This window comes from Sylvia atricapilla, chromosome 3, assembly GCF_009819655.1.
Source record: "Sylvia atricapilla isolate bSylAtr1 chromosome 3, bSylAtr1.pri, whole genome shotgun sequence".
In the NCBI taxonomy this organism is placed as follows: domain Eukaryota; kingdom Metazoa; phylum Chordata; class Aves; order Passeriformes; family Sylviidae; genus Sylvia; species Sylvia atricapilla.
The window spans coordinates 48,770,011-48,795,516 of NC_089142.1; the positions used below are offsets into that span (position 1 = coordinate 48,770,011).

A 25,506-nucleotide genomic window follows, 5' to 3' on the forward strand; every position below is an offset into this window, starting at 1 on the left:
AAATATGATCATTGTACCGACTGTATGCAAATAGCAGGAACATAAAATGTCGGCAGTTAACAAAGTAAACCATTACTCACCGCTCCAGTGATGTCACTAACGTTGCAAAGGTTAGTAATTCCAAGTTCTCCTTCCTATAGGAAAATATATAATTTTTTTAAAATAATCAAAATATTTCCCCAAAATTCTTTAATTAAAGCACATTAAATCATGGGCTTCTTGTAAAACAAATTTTCTTTGGCTGATGTTTCCTCATCTGGGGAAACTTATTGTTGACTCAGCAGTAGCTTCTCACATGAGACTCATTTCAGAGATACCATCAAACAAAGACATTGGCAAAATCAGTTGGTGGTTATCGAATTATCTGAGGTAAGAATTTGCTCTTACCTCCCCATTCTGGTTCACTGAGTCAATAACAAATGCTTCACAAATATGCTGGGCTTAAATGACAAAGCCAAGTGGCTTTGCCCTCTTGGGACCAGAGAGACCTTCCTTTAAGCTAAATGCCTTTTGTCTGGCCACCCTTTGAAGGAGTTTCACACAGCCATATGGTGATCGCCACCACCCTTCCTCTCCTGCCAAAAGTGCTCTCCAGCCAACCGTGCCTGTTTTTTCACATCATTCAAAGTGTGCAAAACCTAGCTCTGCCACTGACGTGCAAATGATTTGAGGATGTATGCAACAACCTTAGAGAAGCTGAATAGCAGCTCTTAAATTTTTGATCTGAAACCAGGTAAGAGTAGCCTTAATAGAACAATTCTCAGGAAGAAATTTTCAGCACACTGGGTATGCCGTGACAATTGTGAGGATCAAAGCTGTCACAAAAAATAATCAAACACGACAAGTAGACCAGAGGAGAAAAATAAGGTTTACAGCTCTCAGATTCGAAGATTACCTTTTTCACACCTGAATCAATACATTCACTGAACATATTTGTGATTTTCCTGTCTTTCAAAGTTGAAAGGAAGAGTAACTTATTTCTTATTCTGAATTAATTTAAACTCAAATCAAAGGATCACCATTAAAGTTATCATTGCATGATAGGCTTCCACCAGAGAAGGCAATTAACTCTTTCACTGGTGCAAGAGCTCCAAATAGTTTTAAAGGAACTCTCAGGCAAGTGTATGAAATAAAATAGAGCAGGTGATACTTCTCTGCAGCAGGTTTCCACAATTAGCACCAAGGCACAAAATGTCCCCTTTGCAAAGCAAAGATACACAGTGCTTTAAAACACATCAACATTTCTGGCAAATAGAAGCAAGGAGGCAATTCCTGAAGGCAGAATAATTGTTAAGATTTCAGGGTTTTTGCTTGTATTGCATTCTTAGAATGTCTTGCACACAATTCCAAGGAATATTAGGAAAGTACAAAACTAAGGATCTGATCACTAATTTTAATACTTACAGGATTACCCACAATTTGAACCAGCTAACTTAAAAATTAATCTGCAACTATGTTCAGGATAGCTGTGTGTGCCACAGAAAGAAAATTTCTCATGACTCTACAGTTTTCCTCGATTATATAACAAAAGTCCTGGACTAGACTGAAATGAATAAGTAAAGTGAATAACTGAAAGAATAAAAGTTTATCTTTCCCATCCTCCAGGGTCTTTAGCATTTATAGTAATTGCATGCAGTCAGAGTAGTGGGATTTGTTCCTCAGCAAATTCTACAAATTCTAATGTTAAACATTAATTGTCAAACCCTGCTCTCAGTGAAACACATTCTTTAGAGTAATTTTGAAAACACTGATATGCAATATGAAATTCTTACAGTGCTAACAGCAGTCTGTATTTCAAAAGATTAGGTACAGCTTTTGAAAACTTACCAGGTTACTTGTACATAAGTTTTGACAATTCCTTGAGAAAGCGCAGTACACTCCAGAAATCCATAGACAGTAAAAAGCAACAGGTCCTCTGAGCAGAAAATCCCACAGGCAAGTGTTCTTCATAACTTAAACAATTTCATCTGTCAATCTGACGCTTCCCTTGACTTGGCCATACAAACTCGTTTTAGTCTAGGTGACAGAGATGCAATTGTGACATTTCTGCATGTCAGGTCATTAAAATATTTTTTGAATCCTTGTTTACACTCCACTCCTTCAACAACTTCTCAGCTTCCTGGAGTACTTGTCTCAAACTTACGCAACCTCTATTTCATAGTTTCTTATTAAGCCGCTGAAACAAAAGAGTTGACCAATGAAAGTCAGTGTATCTACTTACACAAATATCATTAACGTAAAAGGGAAACTAAGTGCAACGCTTTTAATCAGGTGCTCCAAGCCACACAGAAACAAGGAAACAATGGGAAAAAGTTGGCCTAAAGTTGCTTTTGACCAGATTAAGCTAATTCTAAATATTTGTACATGGATGCAACTAAGAAAATTTCTCGGTGATGATGAACAACTTTGTTAGAACACCATTGGTCATATCAGACATGGCAAAAATTTAATTAATCTTTTTTTGAATGACTGTTGACAGATGTTCCATTTCCACACCAAAACACCACACAGAACAGACCTGTGTCTGTCCTAAGATGCAATCTAGACACAAACTAACCAGAGACAATTTGCTAGGGGTTCTCCAGATGAGGAAGCACAAATTAAGTTTGCATTCATGTCATGGAAGAAAAATGAAGCAGATAGATAAATTGTGTGTCTGATTTAAAGAAAGATGAAGAGTCTTACATAAAGTTGAATACACAATTTAAAGTGGTCCGTGGAAAGTCAAGCTTAAGACACATCCAGATGCTGGTCTGTGGCACATCTGAGCTGTACCAGCAGAGATATCCACAGAGTAATTCTGCAGTAGAAAATCAATCCAGTTTACACACACACACACACATGTGTACGTATATGTATATGTGTATGTGTATGTGTATGTGTATACAAATCCTATGTCATTTTGTGCATGTGCATTACTCATTATAAATCAAATGTGCTATTTTATAAACAATATTGCATTTTGATGATCAATTGAAGCTGGCACGTCCTGTTACAGCTGCTTAGAGAGGGTACCTGCTTTTCCACTCTACCTTTCCAAGCCCCATTCACTTACCAATGAAACATTTCTACAGTCATATAATAGGACAGGCTGAGAACCAGGTTAACACTAACCCAACAACAGCAGAGGTGAATTGGTTGGCATTAACCTGATGCTGTTTTTTTCTGGCTCAGGCTCTAGTACAACCCCCTATTTTATTCTGTCCATGCAGCAAAAGAAGTAAATGCACTAAGGCAGGAGGAAAGGGAAAGCCAGGCTGGAGACAATGAATATCAGGAAGCATGTGGCTCAACGTTGCCCAAAGAAGGCAAGGCTTTTAGGACCATGTTCCTGCCCTTTCTTCCAGTTGCCCTGGAAGCATTTGGGGGTTTCCTTGTACATTATCTCTGTCTCCTCTCCACTACTCAAAGGAAATTCCAGATGAGAGTAAGGTTCATCTAGGGTGAGATTTGCTTTCAGGTCAGGGCTTTCAGCTTTCAGGTGTGGGGGAATTACTGCCCAATTTGCCTGTCACTTCTCCACTCCAGAAGGATGCTGCCCCCACTCCAGCCCATGAGCAAAGCTGCTCAAGAAGGAGCTCCTTAGATCCAGCCAAAATAATCCAGTTTAGTCTGACTGCTTAAATAGTAGGTCTCTGCTAATCCAGCTCATCTTGGCTGAGGAAGTTTCATCAGAGCTCACATGACCAACAGCACTGAAGAGAAGGTGGTGACAGCCCAGTGGATGTAGGCTGCAATTTTTCCCTGAGGCAAAGAACTTTGGCCTTGGATAGTTAGGACATTTATGACCTTCAGGATTTGGTCTCTAGGACTTTTAGGTCTATACTAGTACATTCAATGTACCCACATCAATACCTAACAAGTGGCATGGGATAACCCACATCCACAGTTTAAAACTCTCTCATAATCCAAAAGAGGATAGGCACAGCTGAAATACTATGGGCAATGGCTCTTAGATTTACTACATCACAAACTGTTCCTGGATATTACTTGGGCTAATGCTGATGTGGATCAAAATCAGACAGAATTCAACAATTGATCTATATCGTCACTCAGGATTAAGAATGCTGGCTGGCATGGATTTAAATTACTAACTTAGATATAGCACTGGTAAAAAAAAAAAAAAAAAAAAAAAAAAAAAAAAAAAAGAAAAAAAAGCCCAAGTTCAAAGGGTTTAAAAAAAAAAAACCAACTTTCGATGGCATTTATATAGTCGACATATTTTTAAAATTTGTTTTGCGGCTTGGTTGTTAGGATATCTAGGGCGTTTTTTCAGTGTGTATAGGGGAAAGCACTGGGAGATGAGAAACACAGAATCATAGAATCATTATAGTTGGAAAAGACTTCCAAGATCACTGAGTCCAACTTTTGACTGCACACCACCATGCCAACTAAACCACAGCACTAAATGCCATGTCCAGGGTTTTCTTGAATGCTTCCAGGGACAGTGATTCCATCAGGTTAAGAACCTGGTGAGGAGTGTAATCAAGGTGCATCTTAAAGTCTGAAGAAAAAGTCCACAGCACCATAACAATAACAAAGCAGTAATTGGCTTTTCGGACAAGGAAATTTTGTTATTATCAAATACACATAACAAACCCTTCGTAAGTGGCTATTAGCAATGGGGATAATTAAAAAGCTTGGCTATTAGCAATGGGGATAATTCTTGTCAGTGAGCCTTTGTACACTCACATAGGGATAGTGCATACATGTCTCACAGAAACGGGCCATTACAGTTAGGTAATAAAAATAGTTAATAAAAATAGTAATATTAAAGATACTATTCAAACAAACTACTCAAACGGTGCAGACATTTTTCCTAAACTTCCAACACCGTTTTCCACCAGGTGTCACTCTAACATCCCATAAACCACGACTTTCAAAGTAAAAAAAGCACCGAGTATCTCCTTTCCTGTTTAGCTCCTTTTGAACATATTGGGAAAACAAATCGTAACAGTCATTTGAGCCTTTGGATTTTTAACCTGAATTTCAGGAATTCTACAAGAAGAGAGTACTTATCGGCTTTAGAAGCCGAACTTTAAAAGGAGTGTTTGCAATATCTGTAAATGACAAAGCATTAAGTGCCATTTCTAAGTACATCCCTTCCATAACAACATACCCTGACATGGAACCAGGGATCCGGATTTTGTGATATATCATTAATAAACCTTGTCCTTTATATTTTAGATCTCCTTACAGAATATCATTTCCTTTATCCCAAAGATCAGCAAAAGGAAAATGTGCTTGCAGACCAACACATCTGCAAGGGAGAAGGCTGAGAATGAAGAGAAAAATAGAGAAAAGGAAACTTGATCACAATTCCCTACCTGGACAGAAGTACATATCAGAGCTCTTTACAAACTATGGATTCATCTTTCAAGTTCTTTTGAGTCTCTTTTAAGAGAAATAGAACTATGTACAGACAAATGGTCAGCCCTGATAGCAATGAATAACGGCTGTTGTACCTTGAGAAGAACCATGCACCTTATTACTGCCAGTAAAGCAGGTAACTAGCAGCTTCTTTACACCTGAAATTCTCATCATCCTAAAGACAAACTTTTTCTGTACATGAATATGCACACAACTGTGCGTATGTATACATGATTGGTTTAATAGAAGCAGACTAAGGATCGAAGACACAGAGCTTTAGTGCTTTGCTGCACTTACAGCAGAAGATTAAAATTATTTGCTCAAGGTGGGTTGGCAGCCCCCTGTACCATTCACCCGACTGCACAGTCACAGGCTGTTGGATGTGTAGCCAGAAAGACCAGCTGGGAAACACCTTCTGGGTTGCCAAAAGGTTACAACCCACAAACTAACATAAACTGATGGCAACTTCAGCTTATTTTAATAGTACACGACAAAAGTTCTCAAATGGTCAGCTCCCAGCTGATCCAGACCTGGAGCTGTGCCATCATTCCTGTCCGTGTGACAGCAACCTCCATTACAAAGGTACGCCAAACAACTTAACGCAATACCGTCTCCACCAATCTAATTTTAATCTCCTCTCACATTCAAGTCAGGCACCTAAAATCTCATCAAATGAAACAATTGTCCATGTGCTGCCACTTAAACAATCTGTGCAGTCTCACAAAACGGCAGCACACAGCAGGACAACAAAAACTGAACACGGGACGGCTGAGGAGGCAGGCAGGGGGGCACCCAAAGCCCACAGATGTTTGTGTCTAATCTGGGCTGTTTGTGTCCAGTCATACAGCACTAAAAATTCCTTGAAGATAGACTACTGTTCATGTCTTGATAGGAAGGAAAGTTGGGAGAGGTGAGAAAGGAGAGACTGTCAACCCCTCGACCAGCCTACAGGGCAGAGCAATGAAAAGGAAAATCTCAGCTTTTACTTATCATTTTCTACTTTCTTTGTCTTGGGGAGGTCATGTTGAAAAGATATGCTGATGTGAAGGACTCACTAAGTGATGATGGATTTTCACTCTTTTCCAAAGGTCATAGATTATTCTCATTTTCCCTCCAGCAATGGGTCTCCATCAGATTTTGAATTTCTTAGTAAAGTAAGTGAACAAGGACCCCTAGGGCAAAAAGCTTCCCTCCACTGCCTTAGCCTCCCTCCTTCCCCTTTTATTTGTTAGTGCAACAGCTAAGACAGCTGTTTGTCTGGCAATAGCAGCCAGTCGGTCAGGGAGTGCTGTGCACAAACAGAGGGAAGGCCATACAAGAGAAACCCCCTGGAGTCTGGCTCAAGATTTATATCTATCTCTGCAGATTAGAGCAGTGGGGTTGGGGAGGGGGGGAGAAACAGACTGTTAAACTGGATCAAATTGAAAAGACAGTCATGCATGAGATCCTTAGCTAAACCAGTCAGGAGACAGGGATTTGCTTCTATTGATCTGCAGTAATGATGACTGGAGAAATGTCTCATTAAACGATGCACAATGATGGATTTCAGACTAGGCAAATTTGAGCTGTGGAGATTAACAGAAAGGGATGTAAAAGCTAGGCCAGGATAGAAAATATAAGGAATACTAAAAGGGTAACATGGATCTATAAATACATTGCTAAAATTTTCAAATTCAAAAAGAAAATAATATATTGGGGCTTATTAAACTGTGTTTTTGTGATCATACACAACATCAGGAGAGACAGTGAGCACAAAGTGACAATAAAAACCTTGCTGTTAAGTAGGTAAAGCTTGCACTTCTTTTTGTATTGTTTTAAAGAGGATGAGTTGGCAAGGTATTTGCAAAGCTATTTAGTGATTCGTTCAACTGTGTTATCTATGAGATATCTCCTGATTATTACTAATCAAATGTGCAGTCTGAAATATGAAGTAAACTAAATTTCAACATACACAAGTAGCAGGCAGTGCATTTACACTTACCAGTGTAAGTGTAAAATGGCCTGATGCAGAATGTCAGAAGAGGATTGCATGAAAAAATGTGCAAAGGGTTTTAGAGAGAAACAGAAGGAAAGAAGATTGCATACCACAGAGGGAGTGACATACCACTCTGAGCATGTAGATCAGTATGTAAGAAGATATAAAATCAAGATTAACAGAAAAAGACAAAAGGTGCAGAAGCAGTCTTACAGATTACAGAGTCTTCATAAAGATCTTCAGAACGGTGAGATGTTCAGTTTGCATAAACATCTCCCACAAAAATCTCTTCCTCTAACACCTCCTGGTTTCCATGGCATTCCCAAATACCTGAGCATTTCATCTCCCAGCAGTTCCATAAAAAGAAATTGCTTATCCAGTAATCCAGGAGACAGCACATCTGCCTTGAGTTCCTTAAAGATTGAGAAGCAACAGTGCCCACTATGGAGACAGGAATTAACTGGGACTGGATTTGACCATTTCAATCACCAGCCCTAGAAAGTATGTTGCTGGACTGTTGTTAAGGATGTACTGCTCACTGACCTTTTGGTAGGTGTCTAGAGTCCCAATAAATCCCAGTAGGTATCTTCTCCCCCCATAAACTCCCATCCTCCTCTCCTTCACTGAGCAGTACCTTTGGGTACAGGCACTGACACTTTTCTACAGGAACAAGCAGATCCCTTTCTCCACACAAGCAAGAGCAAATCTCCTCACAGTAGGAGGAAACAATATGAAGAGTTGCAAAGAGTTGGAGATGGATCTGACCCTTTCTTTTCTGTGGGAGAGGAAAACATTCCCCGGGAAGACCATAATTAGCTGGGATCTACCATCAGGAGAAATCCTGGTGATGGTAATGCAGCACATCCTTTCCACCTGCAGTAACAGCTAAAAAAAGGTAAATACTGTGGGCAAGACAACACTTCATCTTGACTCACTAACATGCACCAACACCACAAGCAGCCCAGCCAACTTCAGGCTTTACCCTCCAAGGGTTTCAAACCCCTCTGGAACACCAAAAGCTGTCATGACTTAAGACAAGTCTTCTCCTTGTCCTTCTGGGTGCATTGGAAGGCCTGAGCACAGCTCCACAGCTCCCAAATTCCGACCAACCTGAATGACAAGGGCCAGCCCTTGCTGAGCTCCTCAACTGTGCCCCCACTCCCCTGTTATGGGGAAGATGGGGCATGGTCCCCCTGTTGCAGGGAGCTCTAGATGTTCACTAGGACTAACAACCATGGCAGGGGGTTCCCAGAGCAGCACCTATCCCATCCCTAGCCAAGAGCAGGGCAGCCAGGGCCAGCATCAGACACCTTTCCGGGCACAGAGGAGCCAAGGCTGGGATGTGGGCCCAGGGCTGGAGAGTGACCCTGATGTTGCACCACTGGGGCAGGGGCTGATGGCTTCAGGGGCTGGCATGGGGGTCTGGTGTCCGGGTTGATGGGGGAGCCCAGTGCAGCCGGACAGAGCCAGCCCATCCCAGGTGTGCCCTCAATGAAATGAATAAAATGTAAGAAACTCCCATTTTTGACACAGTCTGTCATTTGTTAGGAAGGTTATCCTCTTTAAAATGTTATGCCAGTTGTACCCTGTCTGTTAAGAAAGTTATGCTGTTTGTACCAAAATTTGTACCCTCAAAACCTTATTCCAAGTTGTATACCCCCTCTAAAACCCCGGGTTCCCTTCCCCTTCCGTCGGGCTAGGCTGTCCCCATTCCCCGCCGGCTCCTCGAACTGCCGGCCCCGCCTAATAGGAAAATCCAAGGACTTCCATGGTGCATCGCTCCAAACCAAAGTGCAGTTGCCGGCAAACGGACCCAAAAGCCGGGACCCAGCACAAAATCCAGATAAAAGGGAGACACTACAACACTGAGAAGACCCTCAGCTACCTAAGGACTGAATTCTGCTTCTGCCGCCTCGCCATGACCACAAGACTGGGAAACAGTGACACCCCTAGATTACACGAGGCCAGTTGAGTTCCTGAGGATTCCCACGAGGCCGGAACTCCCGACTCTGCTGCGGCGAGAACAGCAGATTCCTCTGACACCTCATTCTCAGCGGCCGCCCGAACGAGAACGGCGACAGGACCGGCGACCCCTCGAGTTCCCCCTTGAGAGAGCTGACTAATAAAGGCCTTTCAAAGGAGCAGGTCTCCTGGCCCATTTTTAACACTCAGGGCCTGGCTGCCAGGTGTCACCCCAGAGCAAGGGAACCCTTGCCCTTCTAGACCAGTAGCTGAGAGCCAGAGGGATCATCCAAGAATCTCAAAAGGCCACTGAACTGAGTCTGCCGACTGCAGCAGCAGCAGTCACTTGAATTTAGACGTATTGATTTTAAATTAATTGCAATGCTTTTAAACAGCCTAAGTATTATCTGCCCACAGCCATATGTGCTGACCCTTGAGCTGACACAGACATGCTGTCAGAATCACTGCAAGATGGTGGTTTGGGTGTTAAACCAGCTTTTTTATTATCTTTTGCTGAGGAAATTTCCTTCCAGCTGAGGGAAGTTTCCTTCCTCAGGAAATTTCCTTTACTGAGCAGTCAGGCAGATGCCAGAGCAAGGAGGGGACAGGCACACAGAGCTACATCCGCACACTGCCAGGGAGGCTGCACCCCGATGCCGAGAGGATTTATCACCCGTGAAGGACATCAGCCCTGGCATTCCTTGTCATGGTCCCAGACCTGTTTTCCTGCCCTACACCAGCTCTGGTGCTGTTTTGATACTCCACTGAGCTCATTCAGGTCCCCAGCACAGCGGAAAGCCGTTCGCCTTGTTGTCAAGAAAATATTCTGCTACCTCAGCAAATTGAATTAGCTCAACCCAACATCAGGTGAGCTCCAGGAAGAGGGGAAGTAAGGCAAAGAAAGGAACCCTTTGACCCAGCTGGTCTGAGCCTTCATTCTAACAGCTGCTATTGTTAACTAAATTTAGGTCTGATGCATCATTGTCCCTTGATAGAGGGAAGCCTGGGGAGCAGGGTCTGCTGCTCATGACATGTTTGAATGTGATCTTGCACAACAGAGCAGTGACCTCTCTCTGCATTATGATAACACAAATAGTAAGAGGTGGCCTTTAATTGTGAGCTGCATCTGGACTCCTAAAAGATTTGCAGAACAATGACATGCTTAAGCTGTAATGACAAACACTACCTCGGTGTAAAGCAGGCTAAGACAGGAGAAACATTAAACAAGGGATGTCACACAGGTTCATATGTTTATGCTCCCAAGATTAAAATATAAATTGGTTTATGAAAAATACATAAATTTTTCCAGTATTATTTACATGCAGAAACTCAATGATAAGCCTTTTCTAAGGCTGAAAGGACTAAGTGGAGCTCAAAGAAGAAAGGGGTGCACTAAAAAGAGGAAATCTCTATACCAAAATGAATATAAGAGAATGAATTATTTTAAAACAATAACTAAAATATTATTTCTGAGAAGTTTCTTCTGGCTTGGTTGGAGACTTTTTTGTCTGTTTGTGTGTTTTTTTAATTTATTTTCCAGCCACGCTTTGGATTTCTGCTAAATTACAAACCAGAGAAAGACCATTCTCTGAAAAAAGGTTAATGTGCCCTTTTGCAGTAATCCACAGATTAGGTCAAGACCATATCCTTTAACCTCCCTGGGCACTTGTGTTCTCAGTCCAGTGTACTGGCGTCAGGATACCCATCCTAACAGCAATTTAAATGAGGTGCAGACACATGCTGTCTTCCATTGCTCTGCAAGCTGCAGAAGTTGAGCAAAGTGAAGAGTTATGGATACAGCAGCATCTTGGAATACCACAGAATCAGAGCCCAGAAAGCATCAAATTCTAGGAAGAATCTAGAATGGACCCAAAGGAGCACTTGGCACTGCCGTCAGCAGAGGGTCCCCCAGTAATATCAAGGTACTTTAGATTAGGCCCAAGAACTAATCTGAAGAAAGAAACTCTTCCCAAACAGGATTATTAAGCAGTAATGTTTCGTTTAGTAGAGATTCCAGGTGCACAGAATGCCCAAGTACATGTACTTCAATGTCTCTATGCAAGTAAAAATAGTCTACTGCATTTTCACACAAGTTTTTTCAGATACATATAATACACATTAGAAATAGGCGTGTCTTTATAAGACTAGTAAAACAAAACAGCTATAAATATTTCCTTTATGTAGCAATAAGTTAGCCTTCACTTGGTAGAATGGCTGTCTGCAAATGTTATTATTTTCTGACTATGGGATCTCTGTCATGCTGGTTTTGCTTCCCTTGCTTCAGGGATTGCTATTTTACTGCATTAATGTAATTCTACAGATCAAAGTAACAACAACAAAATTCCTGGGACATTAACATAGAACAAGGAACATCTAGAAAAAATCCTGGGCATAAGATTCAAAGAAGTAAGTCAAGGTTCATGGTCCACTAAATCCAGGCTGCAACCAGCAGAAGCCAACGTGAAATTGTGCTCCAGAGTGGTTTGTAACTGAGAAGAGGCTGAAGAGCAGCCAGGCTTCCTGCTCCTGCTTACTGAGAGGATAGGATTTGCCTCTTTAGATCCCTAGTAATAGAAACATATTGGTGGGAGTGTGGGAGAGGAATCAGATAATGTCATGAGAATGAATCAAAATCCATTTGATCACTGTCTTTTCCAAGTATAAGCCACAAAGTCAGCTAGAAAACAGTTCCACATACTAACATGAATCCCAATGATTGATTAATATACCATGCTCATCTTTATTGAAACAGTAAGTCAAATACCTATAAATGCCTAGAGGGTACAGTATTCAAATGTAGATAGCAGAAGTCCGAGCCTAAAAGTTTATGGTAACTCCTGAAAAGGTGCTGAGTCCTTGTAAATCCCTCACGAGCAGGGTGCTGGATGGGAAAGGCAGAACTGCAGGTCTTCTTGAGAGAGATAACTGTGGAACCTGAGTAGGTAGTTATTACCAGGGTTAGTTTTGGCCTGGTTGGAGCAGTTGATAACAGTCTTAGCTGTGGCTGACTGCACCAACACCGTGCTCACCATTTGGCATTCTGAGTGTGCATCCTGCATCCTTTTGTGCCAGACTAATCCCAGCTGTCCCATGGCATCTCCTCTGTGAAGCTACCTGATTCTCTGGACTTGTGAGGAGCTGTGGCTGGATGGTAGGAGTTGTTACAGGGACTTTGGCCACAAACAGCTGTTCTCTGCCACAGCTGGTCATGCCAGATGAAGGTTTTCTTGTTCCCAGATGCTCAGTGCTGTTCATTCACTGGAGAATGAAGCCATGTAGGGTTCTGTCAAACTTTTTAAGCTATTGAGAACAAATGTGCATGGAATTGATAATCCTTAGTGTGGGAAATCAACATCCCCATGCAGCAGAAGCTAGAAACTAAGGTTAGGACCAGAGTTGCTCACATGTTGAATGCCTGGCCCTGGCTCTGACTTCTGTCACTTGGGCAGGCAAGCAGCTCACAGGAGGTGAATGCCTGCGCTGAATCCATAGGGACAGTGGGCCCAACCCCACCACCCTGCTCCAAAACCTTCATCATGCTCAAGGGAAGGAGGGTAAGAACAACTGATTTTGGTGGACAAATGCCACACTGGATGTAGAGCAAAAAATTAAAATACGAGCTGAATTTGAGTCTTGGAGGCGGACCTAACTCGAGCTCAGGTACCTATATGACATTTGGAGAAAGGCCTTTAGGACCATTTATGAACCCAGGGGCCAAGAACAACCACCAGCATGTCAGACATAACTAAGAATATAGTATCTTTAATGAAAAGAAGAAGAGAGAAGAAAGTTAAAAGTTCTCGCATTGGGAAGGAATATCTGAGAAATTATACTGTCCACACAAACCTGACTTTAGGCAGCAACAAATTTCAATTATTGATCTTTTATTATCTTTTGAAGAAGGAATGTTCAAAACTGATTGGAGTGTTCACCAACATGCTATATTTCCTTTCTGCTGTGCAGTTATCTTTGATGAGGAACTTAAAGCAGGCTCTAATTTTTTGTATTTCATAAACAGGCACAATAGTACATTAAAATTAATGTAATTAAAGTAACTAAAAGATGAGAAAATATTTAAACTCACATTTTTCTAATTATTTGCAAAAAGGCAAAAAAGTTTTTTACAGAGACAGATTAAATTTGATCAGGCTTTTACATTTAACAAATAGTCTGGCTTAAAAAGGAATTCACAGTGAATCCTTAAACTACACATACAGTTGTGATCCACAGCTGTGACTGTATGAATTACAAGAATTTGACCTTTTGATTCATTGGCGTAGTGGCCCAATGCTATGCAGAAATGTTGCACAAGAAGCTTTTTCTCCATACAAAATGATTATTGGAGATTTATGAGCTATGCTTCCTCTATGTATAACTGGCTTACTTCTGTGCAGACTTCCACAGGGCTTGTACAGAGCACAGGGAGGGGGCAGGGACCACAGTCCCACACATCATAATTGCTAAATTAATAAGCATGATTCCCATCTCTCTCTCTCTTGAAACAAATGAACTGAAGATAAAGAAGGTCTTACTTTTCAGCTCCTGTGACTTTCAGCCTGAGTTCATATCATACCCCGCAAGAAAACTGCAACACGGCATGAACACTTGAAATCAGGAAGACGAGCTAGATCTGGAGCAAGCTGGATGACTTCTTTTAAATCAAGGAGTCACTCAGCTCATATTTATATTTGTTTTCAGCTCTCTTAGTCAAACAGCCAAGAATATCATGATCCATAAACCAGCATATAAACTGCCCTCTCCAGTGTACATAAGTAGCACACTCTCTATATGAGAAATTAGCAAGCCCTGCTTACTTACGTTCATCTCCCATTACTCCACACCTTTTGTGAAAGATTATAACTAGATCAATTGCTAACTTTATTTAAAAGACATGTGATGATTCAAACATAATTGGTTATTCCTGGAAGTCACCACTGGATTGTTTCATATTTTGCACAAGTGATTTCTTTACTCCTACTTGTATGCAACCTCATAAACATGAGTAAATTATTAAGATTACTTGTTTCCCATTAAAAAAATGCAGATTGTGCAAATTCAGCTGTGAACTCCCTCTTGAAAATCCCAAACATGCTACTGTTAAAAATCACACACTACCTATGTATTAATGGGCAAAATTTTACATTTTTTGGAAGTATGAGGACTAATACCTTGCAGAAACACAAAAACTCTTTAAAACACCTGTAAAAAACAATCAGAGCTTTGTCACTGACAATGACCAAGGATGTTGCCAAATAGTAAGTTACAAAATAGTGGGCTCTGTTTTGACAGAGTATCATGAATCTCTAGATCATCATATTTTCAAGGCAACCATAAAACAATATGTTTAAATGAAAAGGAACATTCTGCCCCATATTTCTTGGCAGCAGAATAGCATGTTTGGTTGATTGTCTTCAAAAGCCAGATGATTAGCCACTTTATTTCTTTTTCCTTGAAAGTATGAAAAATTATGACCTAAGACTACTAAGCAGCTGTGAGAAACTGCAAAATATGTGGCAGTGGGACAAATGATTAGTCTTCAACTTGATCTCATAATTACATCATAATAGGTGACATGATTGGATAGGTTACAGCAATTAAAGTGATGAAAAGTGCACATTCATCCCCTATATGACTCTCATTAGAGTTACACCCAACTGCTGCTGTTGCAGTGAATGAGGCTGCCTCTTAGCATCCAATTATCCCATAGACATTCCCTACCAGTGCTGGGAAGGGCCCTGCTATCACCCCCATCCAGACAAGACCCATAGTTCTTGGCTGCTGAAAAGACAAAAGTCCTGAAGCTTGCTGCAGTTTAGCTTTCTCTCCTGGAATTTATTGCCTGTAATTTCTTTTTCCATGTTCTTAAGGTCTAAGAATATTTATGGTCTCCCTCCCCTGGGGATTTTTGCTACCAGCATAATTACATAATGACACTATATGGTTCCAACTCATCCGTATGGGTGCAGGCAGTGACCTGTGCTAGTGCAAGTTAAACTGTTTCTTCTATCAGAATTCTTTTTCTGCCTGATTCTTGCCTCATGTTTGCCTTAAAGTATTAAGGAAGCATTCGGTCATGATATCCTCTCAGCTACTTGCTCAGAACTACTTGAAAAGTGGAAACGTTATTTTACTGACTCCTTCCATCCTGGACATTTTCACACCTGGAGAGGGATGCTTACATTAAGCAAGGAGGGAAGCTGCTAACATGAAATTCACCAGAACCCAGGCTGGCTCTGAGAAGGAGGGCACAGTCCCACGGTCTACTATAAATGGGTAGATTTTTTTCTAATTCATAGGTAAACTGCAAATTTTTTTGCAGTTTTGTTTTTTTTTGTTGTTGGTTTTTTTTTTTTTTTTTTTTTTTTTTTTGCAACAGTGGTTAGGTGAATATCCAGAGGAGTCCTGGAGGTCAGCACATCTAGTATGTCTGCATACTGGTATGCAGACCTTAGGGTGCTGTTTTACAGGCTGAAATGTCCGTGCTGCCACATGGGCAAAGCCTTAGATTCCAATGATAAAAACAAAGCATAGAACATTGTCCATAAAATACTCTATATACACAGAATAATTCAGGTATATCTCAAGGAATTTACTAAACTTCCTAAGCCATGCCACAGCCTTGTAGCAGCACTGACTTTGCTGTAGTCTGGTAATTTTTAACAGAGCGAACTCTTCACATAGTGTTGAGTGTTGAGATACAAATATTGCATCTAGACACATTTCATTGTTTTACTTTATGTGGTTTATTTTCTGATTTTTTCAATATAACCACCACATACACTTCTGGCAGAACACAGACCCTGAATACACGGAGATCAGCAACCACAGCATTTTGTTCTCGGCTTTATCCTGTAAATCGACTATACCATTTGCTTTTGCCCCAGTGAAAATGCAAAACCTGGCCCCTGTATATAAACTACTAAAAGGCCTCTCAATCTGCAAGCTATCCTTCTGCTAATGAAGAGATTAACATACCTCTCAATGTCTAGAATTGTTCTTGCAGTTTTGTAATTTGTAACCTCGGGTCCTCTCCACCTCATCATGTTTTCAATTCCTCCCCCTTCTTCCATGCAAAGAAAAAGCTTTCCACTTACTAAGAACAGGAACTTTCCTGTTAGCTGCACAAAAGCAAGACTGCTCCATTAAGATGAAACTTAAACGTCTTTGTATAAATTAAGTTTCGTTTTCTTTTTTTTTCCTCTATAACCTGTACAGAACAAGACGCTTTTGAAAGGAAGAACAGATATAGTGTCAAGCTTGCAGGATAAGCTTAGGTGAACTCTGCAGTGTGTTTTTCCTTCCTCCCCTGCCCCTTGCCCCAGACAAACTACCAGTTTAACATCACACGAGGAACACAAGGACTCACCAGATGATTTAGGTCTGCTTAGAAGCACCTCTTTCTCTGTGTGTTATATACATTTATGCCACAGTATATAAAAAGTATAGGTCAAGAAAGAAAATTTATGAAGGTAGAGACTGCTCAAGTCTACAAATGAAACCTGAGTATGTCCCCATACTGACCATATACCTTCTAAAGTGTTTTGAGCTGATTTTTTCCTGAAGTCCTCACTCGCTCTTTGTTCATCCTGAGGTCAAAGGTCTGTGGAGTAAAAACTCAACTGCTCCTTTGCAGGTGGCTGCACAGTAAAGGTATCCATACAATGAACAATGAGATACATATACCTAGTTGTAGGCGACTCAGTTAATACCATTTGCAACAAACACACAAAATACTCCTAACTCATACCCTTGGAAAACTACCTGTAAAGGAAAGGCATATGCTCATGCCAAAAAGTAGCTATGTGTTTGGGTGAATCACGTGTCTTCCAAATTAAGTCAGTGTTAGTGACCAAAATCAGTTGCATTGAGCTGTCAGAAGTGGTTTGGCATGGAGTTTTCCTGTTGTGAAGCTCCCACTGTGTGACAACTTATTAGTCAGGCTCAAGGTATACCTTCTTTCTGAACTAATATTTTGCCTTAACTCAAAGCAATTGCCTTCAAAACTATATTTCTTCAAAAGCTGGATTTAACTCTTGTCCTTACAAAGAGAAATTTGGAAAAGTACACACGAAGCAGTGTAGTAATGTGACAAGGGTTACACAAGTCCTCCTTGTGAATAGCAACTTTGAGAGCCATAAACTACTTCATTCATCTTAATGATTATTTAATCTTGGAAGCTGACAGTGAGTTCTTTGCCTACAGCATATTGAAAACTGACAGAGAGCAGGCATAGTAATGAGAATTTAATAGCAGAATAAATAATACAGAGGCTGCATTACTGATTGCATTATTATTATCCCTGCTGAAGTCAATAGGAAAGCTGTGCTTCCACCAGCTGGGAGAGGAGCAGGTCTTCCCCCTGAGCACTACACGTTTCCAACAGGAAACACGTGGCCCTGGATAAGTGACCAGCTCCAGCTGAGCCCAGAGTGGTGAGAAGATTGAAAAGGCAGCCTGCACACTGTTCCTCCACCAGTGCTCTCCTTACTGGCCATGAACAGAAAACAAACACCACTCCCAGACATTTTATAGCCCCAGTCTCAAGGGCATGACTTATCATTTCACTACGATTCATTGAAATAAAAATAACTGTGAATTGAATCATTATCTCTCTGTCTCAGAGGGCACTGCCAAGCCTCCAGCGCCCAGGAGATGAAGAATGACTCCTTTCATGGTATCTGCCAACCTACCTTCCCTCTTGTTCTGAGCCTCCTAGAGGTGTGTGACAGGCAAAAACCGTTTTGGCCTAACTTGCCTCTATGAATTAGCAACCATCCACATTCCGTGGAGAGATCAGCACCGGTGACATTATCTGCAAGCTCCATGGCAAAGTGTTTTGCACATATAAATTGCCCAAGATCACTAAAACAGGGTTGTCTCAGTGTTGCTTCCCTAAGGTTAGTTGGGATGGACCTGCAGGACTGTTCTGTCCATATTTATGATAACCCTTAACAAATATAACTAGAACCTGGCACTATTACTAGAGAATATATTCTAGATCTCAGTTGTTGGAATACAAATCAGTATGGTTCCCAGTACCAGTCTGTGACTGGTTTTGATTGCCTGCAAATACAAAACAATCCACACTCATATGTTGTTATACTGGTTTTCAAAAACTACTACTCTTTCAAAGATTGTATATGTTTTGTAATATATGTATTATTCTATCCATCTCTCTTCCTCACATTTCCATTTATGCTGAGTCTCATTTGTAGGTTTTGAACCAGAATTTGGTATTGGAAAAACTATCTTCTGTGACCACAATATTTTCACCATTTCTGTGGGGTCTTTAAATCCGGTGTCGAGGTTGTTGCAGAGTTTGACTTTCTGTCCCCTTTGTCTCCATAGTCATCCTCATTTGTATGGATTTGATCCTGACAATCTGAGAGAAAAGTACAAGAACAGGCCACTTTTATCCACATGGACACACTTCTCTTTAAAAGTCTCTCATCTTTCAGAGTCTTGAAGAGAGTAACACATTCCAACCATCCTCAACCAGAAGGATGCTGGCATTTGTTGGCAAATGCAGTGAGGATTAGTCTGACCACCAAACTGCTGCACGAACAAACACTCTGTTTTATACCATCATTTCTCTCTGACTTATACCATCATCTAGACGTTTTAATCTAGATTTCAAGCTCTCATTTGAAAAGGGTAAGCCTCAAATACTAACAACGTGTGTTAAATACATATACCAAGAATATAATGTACTGGGTACATGGCAAAAAATATGCCTGATCACATATGGTGTCTGAAAAGTTAAAAAACAGACATTAACACTTACAAAACAAGTGCTCAATTAGAATAAAGGTTTACCAAACTCGACTCTTTCTAACATGATATAAAATCTAGCAATGTTGTCTCTGACATACAAGTTAATTCTGTACTTCATCTTAGCATAGTAGCACAGTGTTCCTGACCTGCCAGCAGTATGAATCCACCTGCCTCGCAGCAACCCATCCCCGAAAAGGCTGTACAGAGTCCGACAGCCCATTCCATTCTCCAGCATACTTTAAAAAGGCAAACCACTGGGGCCTGCATAACATTCGGGTCTCCTGCGGCAGCTGGCACTGTGTTCCGTATCGCGCATCTGGAACCCTCCCTGCGCCACAAGTTTCTTCAGAGCCGGACAGTCAAGGTCCCACTCAGATGGAGAGATGCCCACAGCATACTTTAGACAACTCCTATTTAATTCAGCCCATGGTTGTAACAAACAATGCTGGCACAGGTTAACCATACGGTTTGCAAACCTGCGTGGACATACTTTCTCAGCACCGAGAAGCCCGATCGTGACCCCAGCTGCGCTGAAGGGGCCGGACGCTCCCGCTCTCCCCGTCCGGCTGCGCTGCCCGCCGGCCCCGCGCCCCTTCCCGCCGCGGCAGCGGGAGCGACGCCTGGGAATTAGCCTGCGAAGGGCAAAATAATCCTTTTTCCTCGAGAACATACAAGTATATACGAGTGTGTGTGTATATATATGTGGGCATGTACATGGCTTGCCAACTTCGGGGGCTCGCAGGCGATGCTGGGGGCCGCAGGGTTTCGGGGAAACGCCGCGACCCCGGCGCAGCACCGCGGAGCGGCGGTGGGTGGGAGAAGCAGCCCGCGGCGAGGGGAGGGGGCGGCGGGGCCGCGCCGGCCCCTCGGTCCACAGCAGGAGGAGGAGATACCCCGAGCGGCAGCCCAATGGGAATAGTGGCGCTTCCCCTTCTCCCGTTTCCTCTCTCCACCCCCAGCCCCAGGCCGGGGAGGCGGGAGGCGGCAGCGCTGCAGCCCGGCCACCGGCGGGGCACGGGGCCAGAGGCAGCCCCGCACGGCCCCTTCTCCGCCTCCGCAGAAACACCTGCGGGGGGGAAGGATGCCGGGAGGTGGCCGCCCCCCTCCGCGGGAGCGCGGGCTGGCTTCGGAGCCGCCCCAACCAGAAGGAGGAGGAGGAAGAGGAGAGGAAGAGAAAGGAGCAGGAGGGAAGTGGGGAAGTTGTGCCTTGCCCGCCCCGCCGAGAGCCGGAGCCATGGGCCCCGCCGGGGGAGCGCGGGCCGCCCCCTCGCTGCTGCTCTCGCTGCTGCTCGGAGCCTCGGCCCCGCTCTGGCTGCGGGCGGAGACGCTGGGTGAGTGCGGGGCCGGGCGGGGAGGGTCGGCAGGCGGCTCCCCGCGCTGGGGGCGAGCGGAGGGGTGCTGCGGGCTGCCCCCGCCGTCCTCGCCTCGCCGCTCTGCGGGAGTGTAGCCTGAGCTGCTCTCAGGGCTGTATATAGCTGACCTGGTTAATCCTCGCCGGGTTTATCCCTGTGTCTGAGTAGCTGCGAGATTAAAGTGGTAACCAGCCTTACGGTAAATATATACTACGACTTTCTAGATATTTTTTAATTAGGATTTTTTTTTTTTAACTATAAGTCAGATAAGCGGCGAAAAAGTCTCCGGCAAGTTGCGTGCAGGAGGCGGGGGAGGCCACCTGGGCGCCGGCTTTGGCCGCGCCTCGTCAGCCCCGGCGGGAGCCCCGGGCGCGGCGGGCGGCGCTCGGTCAGCGGCAGCACCGCGTCTGCTCGGGCTGGGGCTGGGGCTGGGGCTGGGGCTGGCTCCGGCTCCGGCAGCCCCTGTCCCGCAGCCGCGTACAGGCAGCTCTGCTCTCCCACTGCCTCGGGGAGAAAGTGAAGTGCCCATACTCGTGCTGGGACAAAGTTTCGTGGGAATCTCAAAGGGATGTTACGAGCCTTTTTGTCATGGTGCAGTTGGTTGCAAATACAGCGCAGGTACCATTCTCTTTACCCTGCGTTTTTAAGCTTCCCGTGCAAATGACCAGTACAGCTGACATCTCCGACCGCGGAGTTGCAGCCTCTTGGCTGTTGCATTGCGTGGCCTGGTGCATCCGTCTTAGAAGACTTCACTGGCAGTGACCGATAAAATAGCTAGTACTGGAAACTAAGCATCGTAACGAGCTTGGCAGTGCATTCAGATAACTTAGAGGTCCCATATTAATGTTCCGACTCGGCTGCAAATTCCAGAACCTAGCACTGTGCATTAGCTGTATACAGGTATTGGCAGAAGGTACTTTGTCTTGTTTATACCTGTTCTTCTTGTAACCTCCTATTAACAAAGATTTCTGATGTGCATCTCCACAAAAAGGAGAACTTGGAATGAGTTGTGCTGCCACTTGCCAGCTTCATGGTAGCTTTGCTGTTCTGTCCTCGATGTGCTGGAGTTCCAATTTGATATGTTCCAGCAAACATATGCAGCAAAGAAAAAACATTCCCTTAATCCCCTCTTTTCGTCAGTGTTTTGAGGGGGTGTTTTGTTTGTTTTCTCTTTCACCAATGCTTGCCCCTCACTCAATGGCACCAGAAATAAGTCATTTGGGAAGCAAGTGAGTAATAGTAAGTCTGCTGGGATTTCAGGGGGTTTGGTGCATACAGTAACACAGTAGCAAGTATGAATGTCCCTTCTTGTCCATATTCCCAATTAATTGGTAAAAGCACTTTTGTTTTATTCACGTTAAAAATGTTTCTACTATCAAATCAATAGAACAGAAATAGAAGTATTATTTTGCCTGGTTGTCTTTGGACCAAACTCGGACTTACAAGGTAATCTGTGCAGTGTCTAGAAAGCAGAATGATGTTGATCCCCCTCCCACTTCATTTCTCCACCGAGGAAGTTCTTCTCTTTTTATTACTGTTACCCTATAAATTAGGGCCTAACTGTTCTAAAGTCACACCGGTGGAGAAAGGAGATAAGGATAAGTGGATACAAACTTCCTGTTACACAAGCTTCTTGACTTGATTTAAAAGTTGTAATGGAGCAGGAGAAGTGCCAGAGTGAATCAGGCTCGAGTTTCAGATAATTCTGTATCTCATCACCACTGGTGTTTCCCACCAGCTGGTTCAAAGAAAGATGCACTGGTTTAAGTATACTGATTTTAAAATATCCATTTAAAAAATGAAGCATTACATTTTTCTGACTCCTCATGAGCTGACTGCACAACATGCAGCCTATACCTTCCTTTTAACTTTTTCTTGAGGGGTGCTACAGAACAAGGATGAAGTGGCTGTTATAGCTTCTGTTCTTTTACTTTGGTTTCAAATTAAGCAAAGACCCCTTTTTTTAATATGGCTCGATTATTTCAGAGAATGACTCATATCTGATTGTGATTGTGTAGAGTCCAGTTGTTAGCTCTCTTTCTGTTCTTGAAAATATGTTAAATGTGTATGTTGCCTGAGGAATCTATGAATGTGAGATTTTGTTGTCCATAAAACGATAACAAGAAAGGCTGAGCGTTATGGGAAGCTATTTCAGTTAAAAAATATTTATAGGCTTAGTAGATCTCACCTGGAAACAAATACTACAGCTATGACTGCCCATGAGTAATAAATAGCTTTGGGATTTATAATAAAAGGTGGTTCTTTTCTGTTTTTATTCTGCTGTACACTGATCTCTCGGGGTTTCAGTTGCCAGTTCTGAGCTGGCAACTACGAAATGTATCTTGTTCCCTGTATGCCAATTTCACAGAGCCATCCCATATCCTGGTATCTCTTCTAAAAATCTCTTCCAGCAGTTAGAACCCAAGGCAGAAGGGAGGCAAACCTGAACACATTATCTTTGCCTTTCACCATTGCCTGTTTTTCCTTCTGGTATTGTTGAGCAAGACCTTGAACCATGTAATTGTGGGCAGCAGAAATCAGAGTTGAATCTGAGTCTTTCAGAGTTTTGACTCATTTTCTATCACATCTCTGGCCAGTAGTACTTAAAACTGATCTGAAGGTTGTTTGTTTGTAGGAAGGCATAAGAGGAATGGGGATTTTAATCTATTAAGTACAAGATTTAAGCCACTGCTCTTGCTGTACCTCATTTATTTCCACTTCAAATAAAACACAGCAAAGAAACTAGTTCATGTGGGATTTGCAGATCAGCATCCAGGAGTGAGCTTTGTTTGCTGTATTCCTGGATCTGTTGACAGTTGCACCCAATGCCCAGTTGGAAGAATCGATGGAGAGTAGACTTCTACATGTTTTGAGGAAAGGCTGTTATTCAATGTGACAACAGTGTATCCAGTAATTACTAGAGATTATGCCTGTTCTCAGGGGCTTGCACAAAACCCTTGCTGAGGAATACTGGTGTGATCATGCTAATCCACTTTGTATGCCCATTTCCAGCAGTTTGAAATGCAGATTGAGATGAGTCTTTCTTGTACCCAAACCCCCCACCCCCCACTTCAGTTTCTGAATATAAGTGATTGGTAAATTTTCAGTTTGTTTGCGTTTTGTCCTTATGTCTGTTTCCTTCCTTGGCTCCCTCTCTCTTGCCTTGGGATTGCTGACTAGAATTGCTAAAGAGGGAGGCAACAGTTTTCCAGTTGCAGTTCATAAGCAATGCGCGTACCCGTCACAAGAAAACTGCAATGTTTTCAGTCACACAGACTTTGCTATAAATAGCTCTAAGCTCTTTGTCAGTACTTCTCTTTAGGTTATCGGGGGATGTATTTCAAACAAAATCAAAGACAGGGAGGGCAGCAGGAGTCTCTCTGACAATGCAGGGAGAAAAAGATGCTTTGGGAAAGTTGTTACCTGCATGGCTGCTGAATCATATTTCATGAAAATTATTTGTTGATTTGCATATGCAAAAATATATTCATTTGTATTTATCACAACTATATCACCTTTAGTCCACCTGAGTTATGTGAGTAATATAGTAAGAATTTGAAAAAATACCAATTTTGAGCATAGTCATGCTACTGTACAGAGATGCCTAAGGTGCCTTTTCTTAAGTATCTTAGGTACCAGGACTAGTATAGTTCTGGAAGCCCATCTGAGCTCTCACACCATGCTGAGAAGCGTGGTCCTGTGTGGTGGCAGGCACTGAAGTCCTCAGCATAGACATCGCTGTAGTTTGGGGCTGGCTCTATCAGATCAGATGCTCTCCTGTGGCATGTACTCATCAACATATGGGTTTGCACCATCTGCTAAGAATAAAACAAGCCAGACAAAATCAAAATAAAATCCTTCTGACTGGATTCAGTGGAATGGTGCTGGATCCCAACTAACTGCAATAAAAAATATTAATAGCAATGCATAAGAATGAGCACACAACTTCCCCAAAAGGTTTAATTAGTGTTACAACTGGGAGTGGGAAACTTCAAACTGGGACAAGCTAATAGTGATGCTTAAATAAAAAAATGGATAGTGGTTTGACTAATTTTAAGAGTATACAGATACCTTCATTTTTCCTTTCAAAAGAAATTACAAACAATCTAATTAAACTGATTTTTGTCTGTGAAAATTGTGTGAGTGCTAAAGCCACGTTTTTGAGGTTGGCTGTATGCTTGTACATAGAGAGAGAGGCTGCCAGTAGCTTTGGTTAGGATTGTTGATCCTGTGTAATTAGGCCTGGGAGCTGAGTGTTTTGAGGAGAGGAATCATTCTGGTCTTTTATTGCCTCTTTCTCTGTCTCTTCTTTTGATGGAGCCAGGACTTGCCTCTCAAGAGTTTCCTCCCAAGACACGAAGGCTTAGTTTGGTGGTGGTGGTACTTTCTCATCCTCTTTGAGCAAGATTTCCAGTCCCAGTGTGCCCATACTCTTTATTTCCTTTTCCTTGATGGGATGGGATTGCAGTCAGGTGGCAGCTCCATTCTGCTGCCCTGCCTAAGCACAGAGAGGGATGAGTGCATCCATGCAGTGCACTATTTGCCCATCCCCAGAGAGCTTCAGTGAAGGTGTTCTCAAGCCAAGCATGATGAGAGATGGGAGAATAAATGAGGAAAGCAGAGCAGGGCAAGGTTAGAAACCCAGCCCCCAGGCCTCCTACAGGACCAGGGTATTTGTTTTTATATTTAGTATCACGTATTTCAGCCCAAGCTACATCTGTAATTACATTAGTGTTCATCAGGCATTTAGTCAAGCTCTAAAACATTGTTTCTTCCCTCAGTTGCTGCAGAAACCTCATATCCATCACAGTTTTATTCCATGATGTTCAAGTTTCTGGCATTTCCACCACAAATTGTTCAACAATATTGGATTTCAGTCTAATGCTTTGACATTAAAGTTGAAGTCATGTTGATGTCATCTTCCAGATGTTCATGTCTACTGAATAAAAATTTTGTTTGTTTGTTTTATTTCAAATTACAAAAACACATGGGGAATTCTGGATGTGATCCCTCATGCTATACAAAGGCCTATGTGTGTCCTGTCAGAAATCAAACAAAACTTTTCTTCATGGA

General features: G+C 42.5%; 2 protein-coding genes and 1 long non-coding RNA gene across 4 annotated transcripts in view; 2 read left to right on the forward strand and 1 right to left on the reverse strand.

Annotated features, from left to right (window-relative positions):
* The window catches only part of ROS1 (ROS proto-oncogene 1, receptor tyrosine kinase), a 70,263-nt gene extending 68,313 nt beyond the window's left edge, over positions 1-1,950 (reverse strand). The window contains exons 1-2 of the mRNA XM_066315290.1: positions 1,828-1,950; positions 81-134 (exon numbers count right to left, since the gene is read on the reverse strand). Of these exons, the coding sequence (XP_066171387.1) occupies positions 81-134; positions 1,828-1,950 (177 nt within the window). The remainder of the gene's footprint in view (positions 1-80; positions 135-1,827) is intronic.
* The window catches only part of LOC136359053 (uncharacterized), a 945,479-nt gene that overhangs the window by 640,605 nt on the left and 279,368 nt on the right, over positions 1-25,506 (forward strand). The window lies entirely within an intron of this gene.
* DCBLD1 (discoidin, CUB and LCCL domain containing 1) overlaps positions 19,790-25,506 on the forward strand; it is a 47,274-nt gene continuing 41,557 nt past the window's right edge. Inside the window, 2 exon segments of the mRNA XM_066315291.1 lie at positions 19,790-20,152; positions 20,154-20,412. Of these exon segments, the coding sequence (XP_066171388.1) occupies positions 19,790-20,152; positions 20,154-20,412 (622 nt within the window).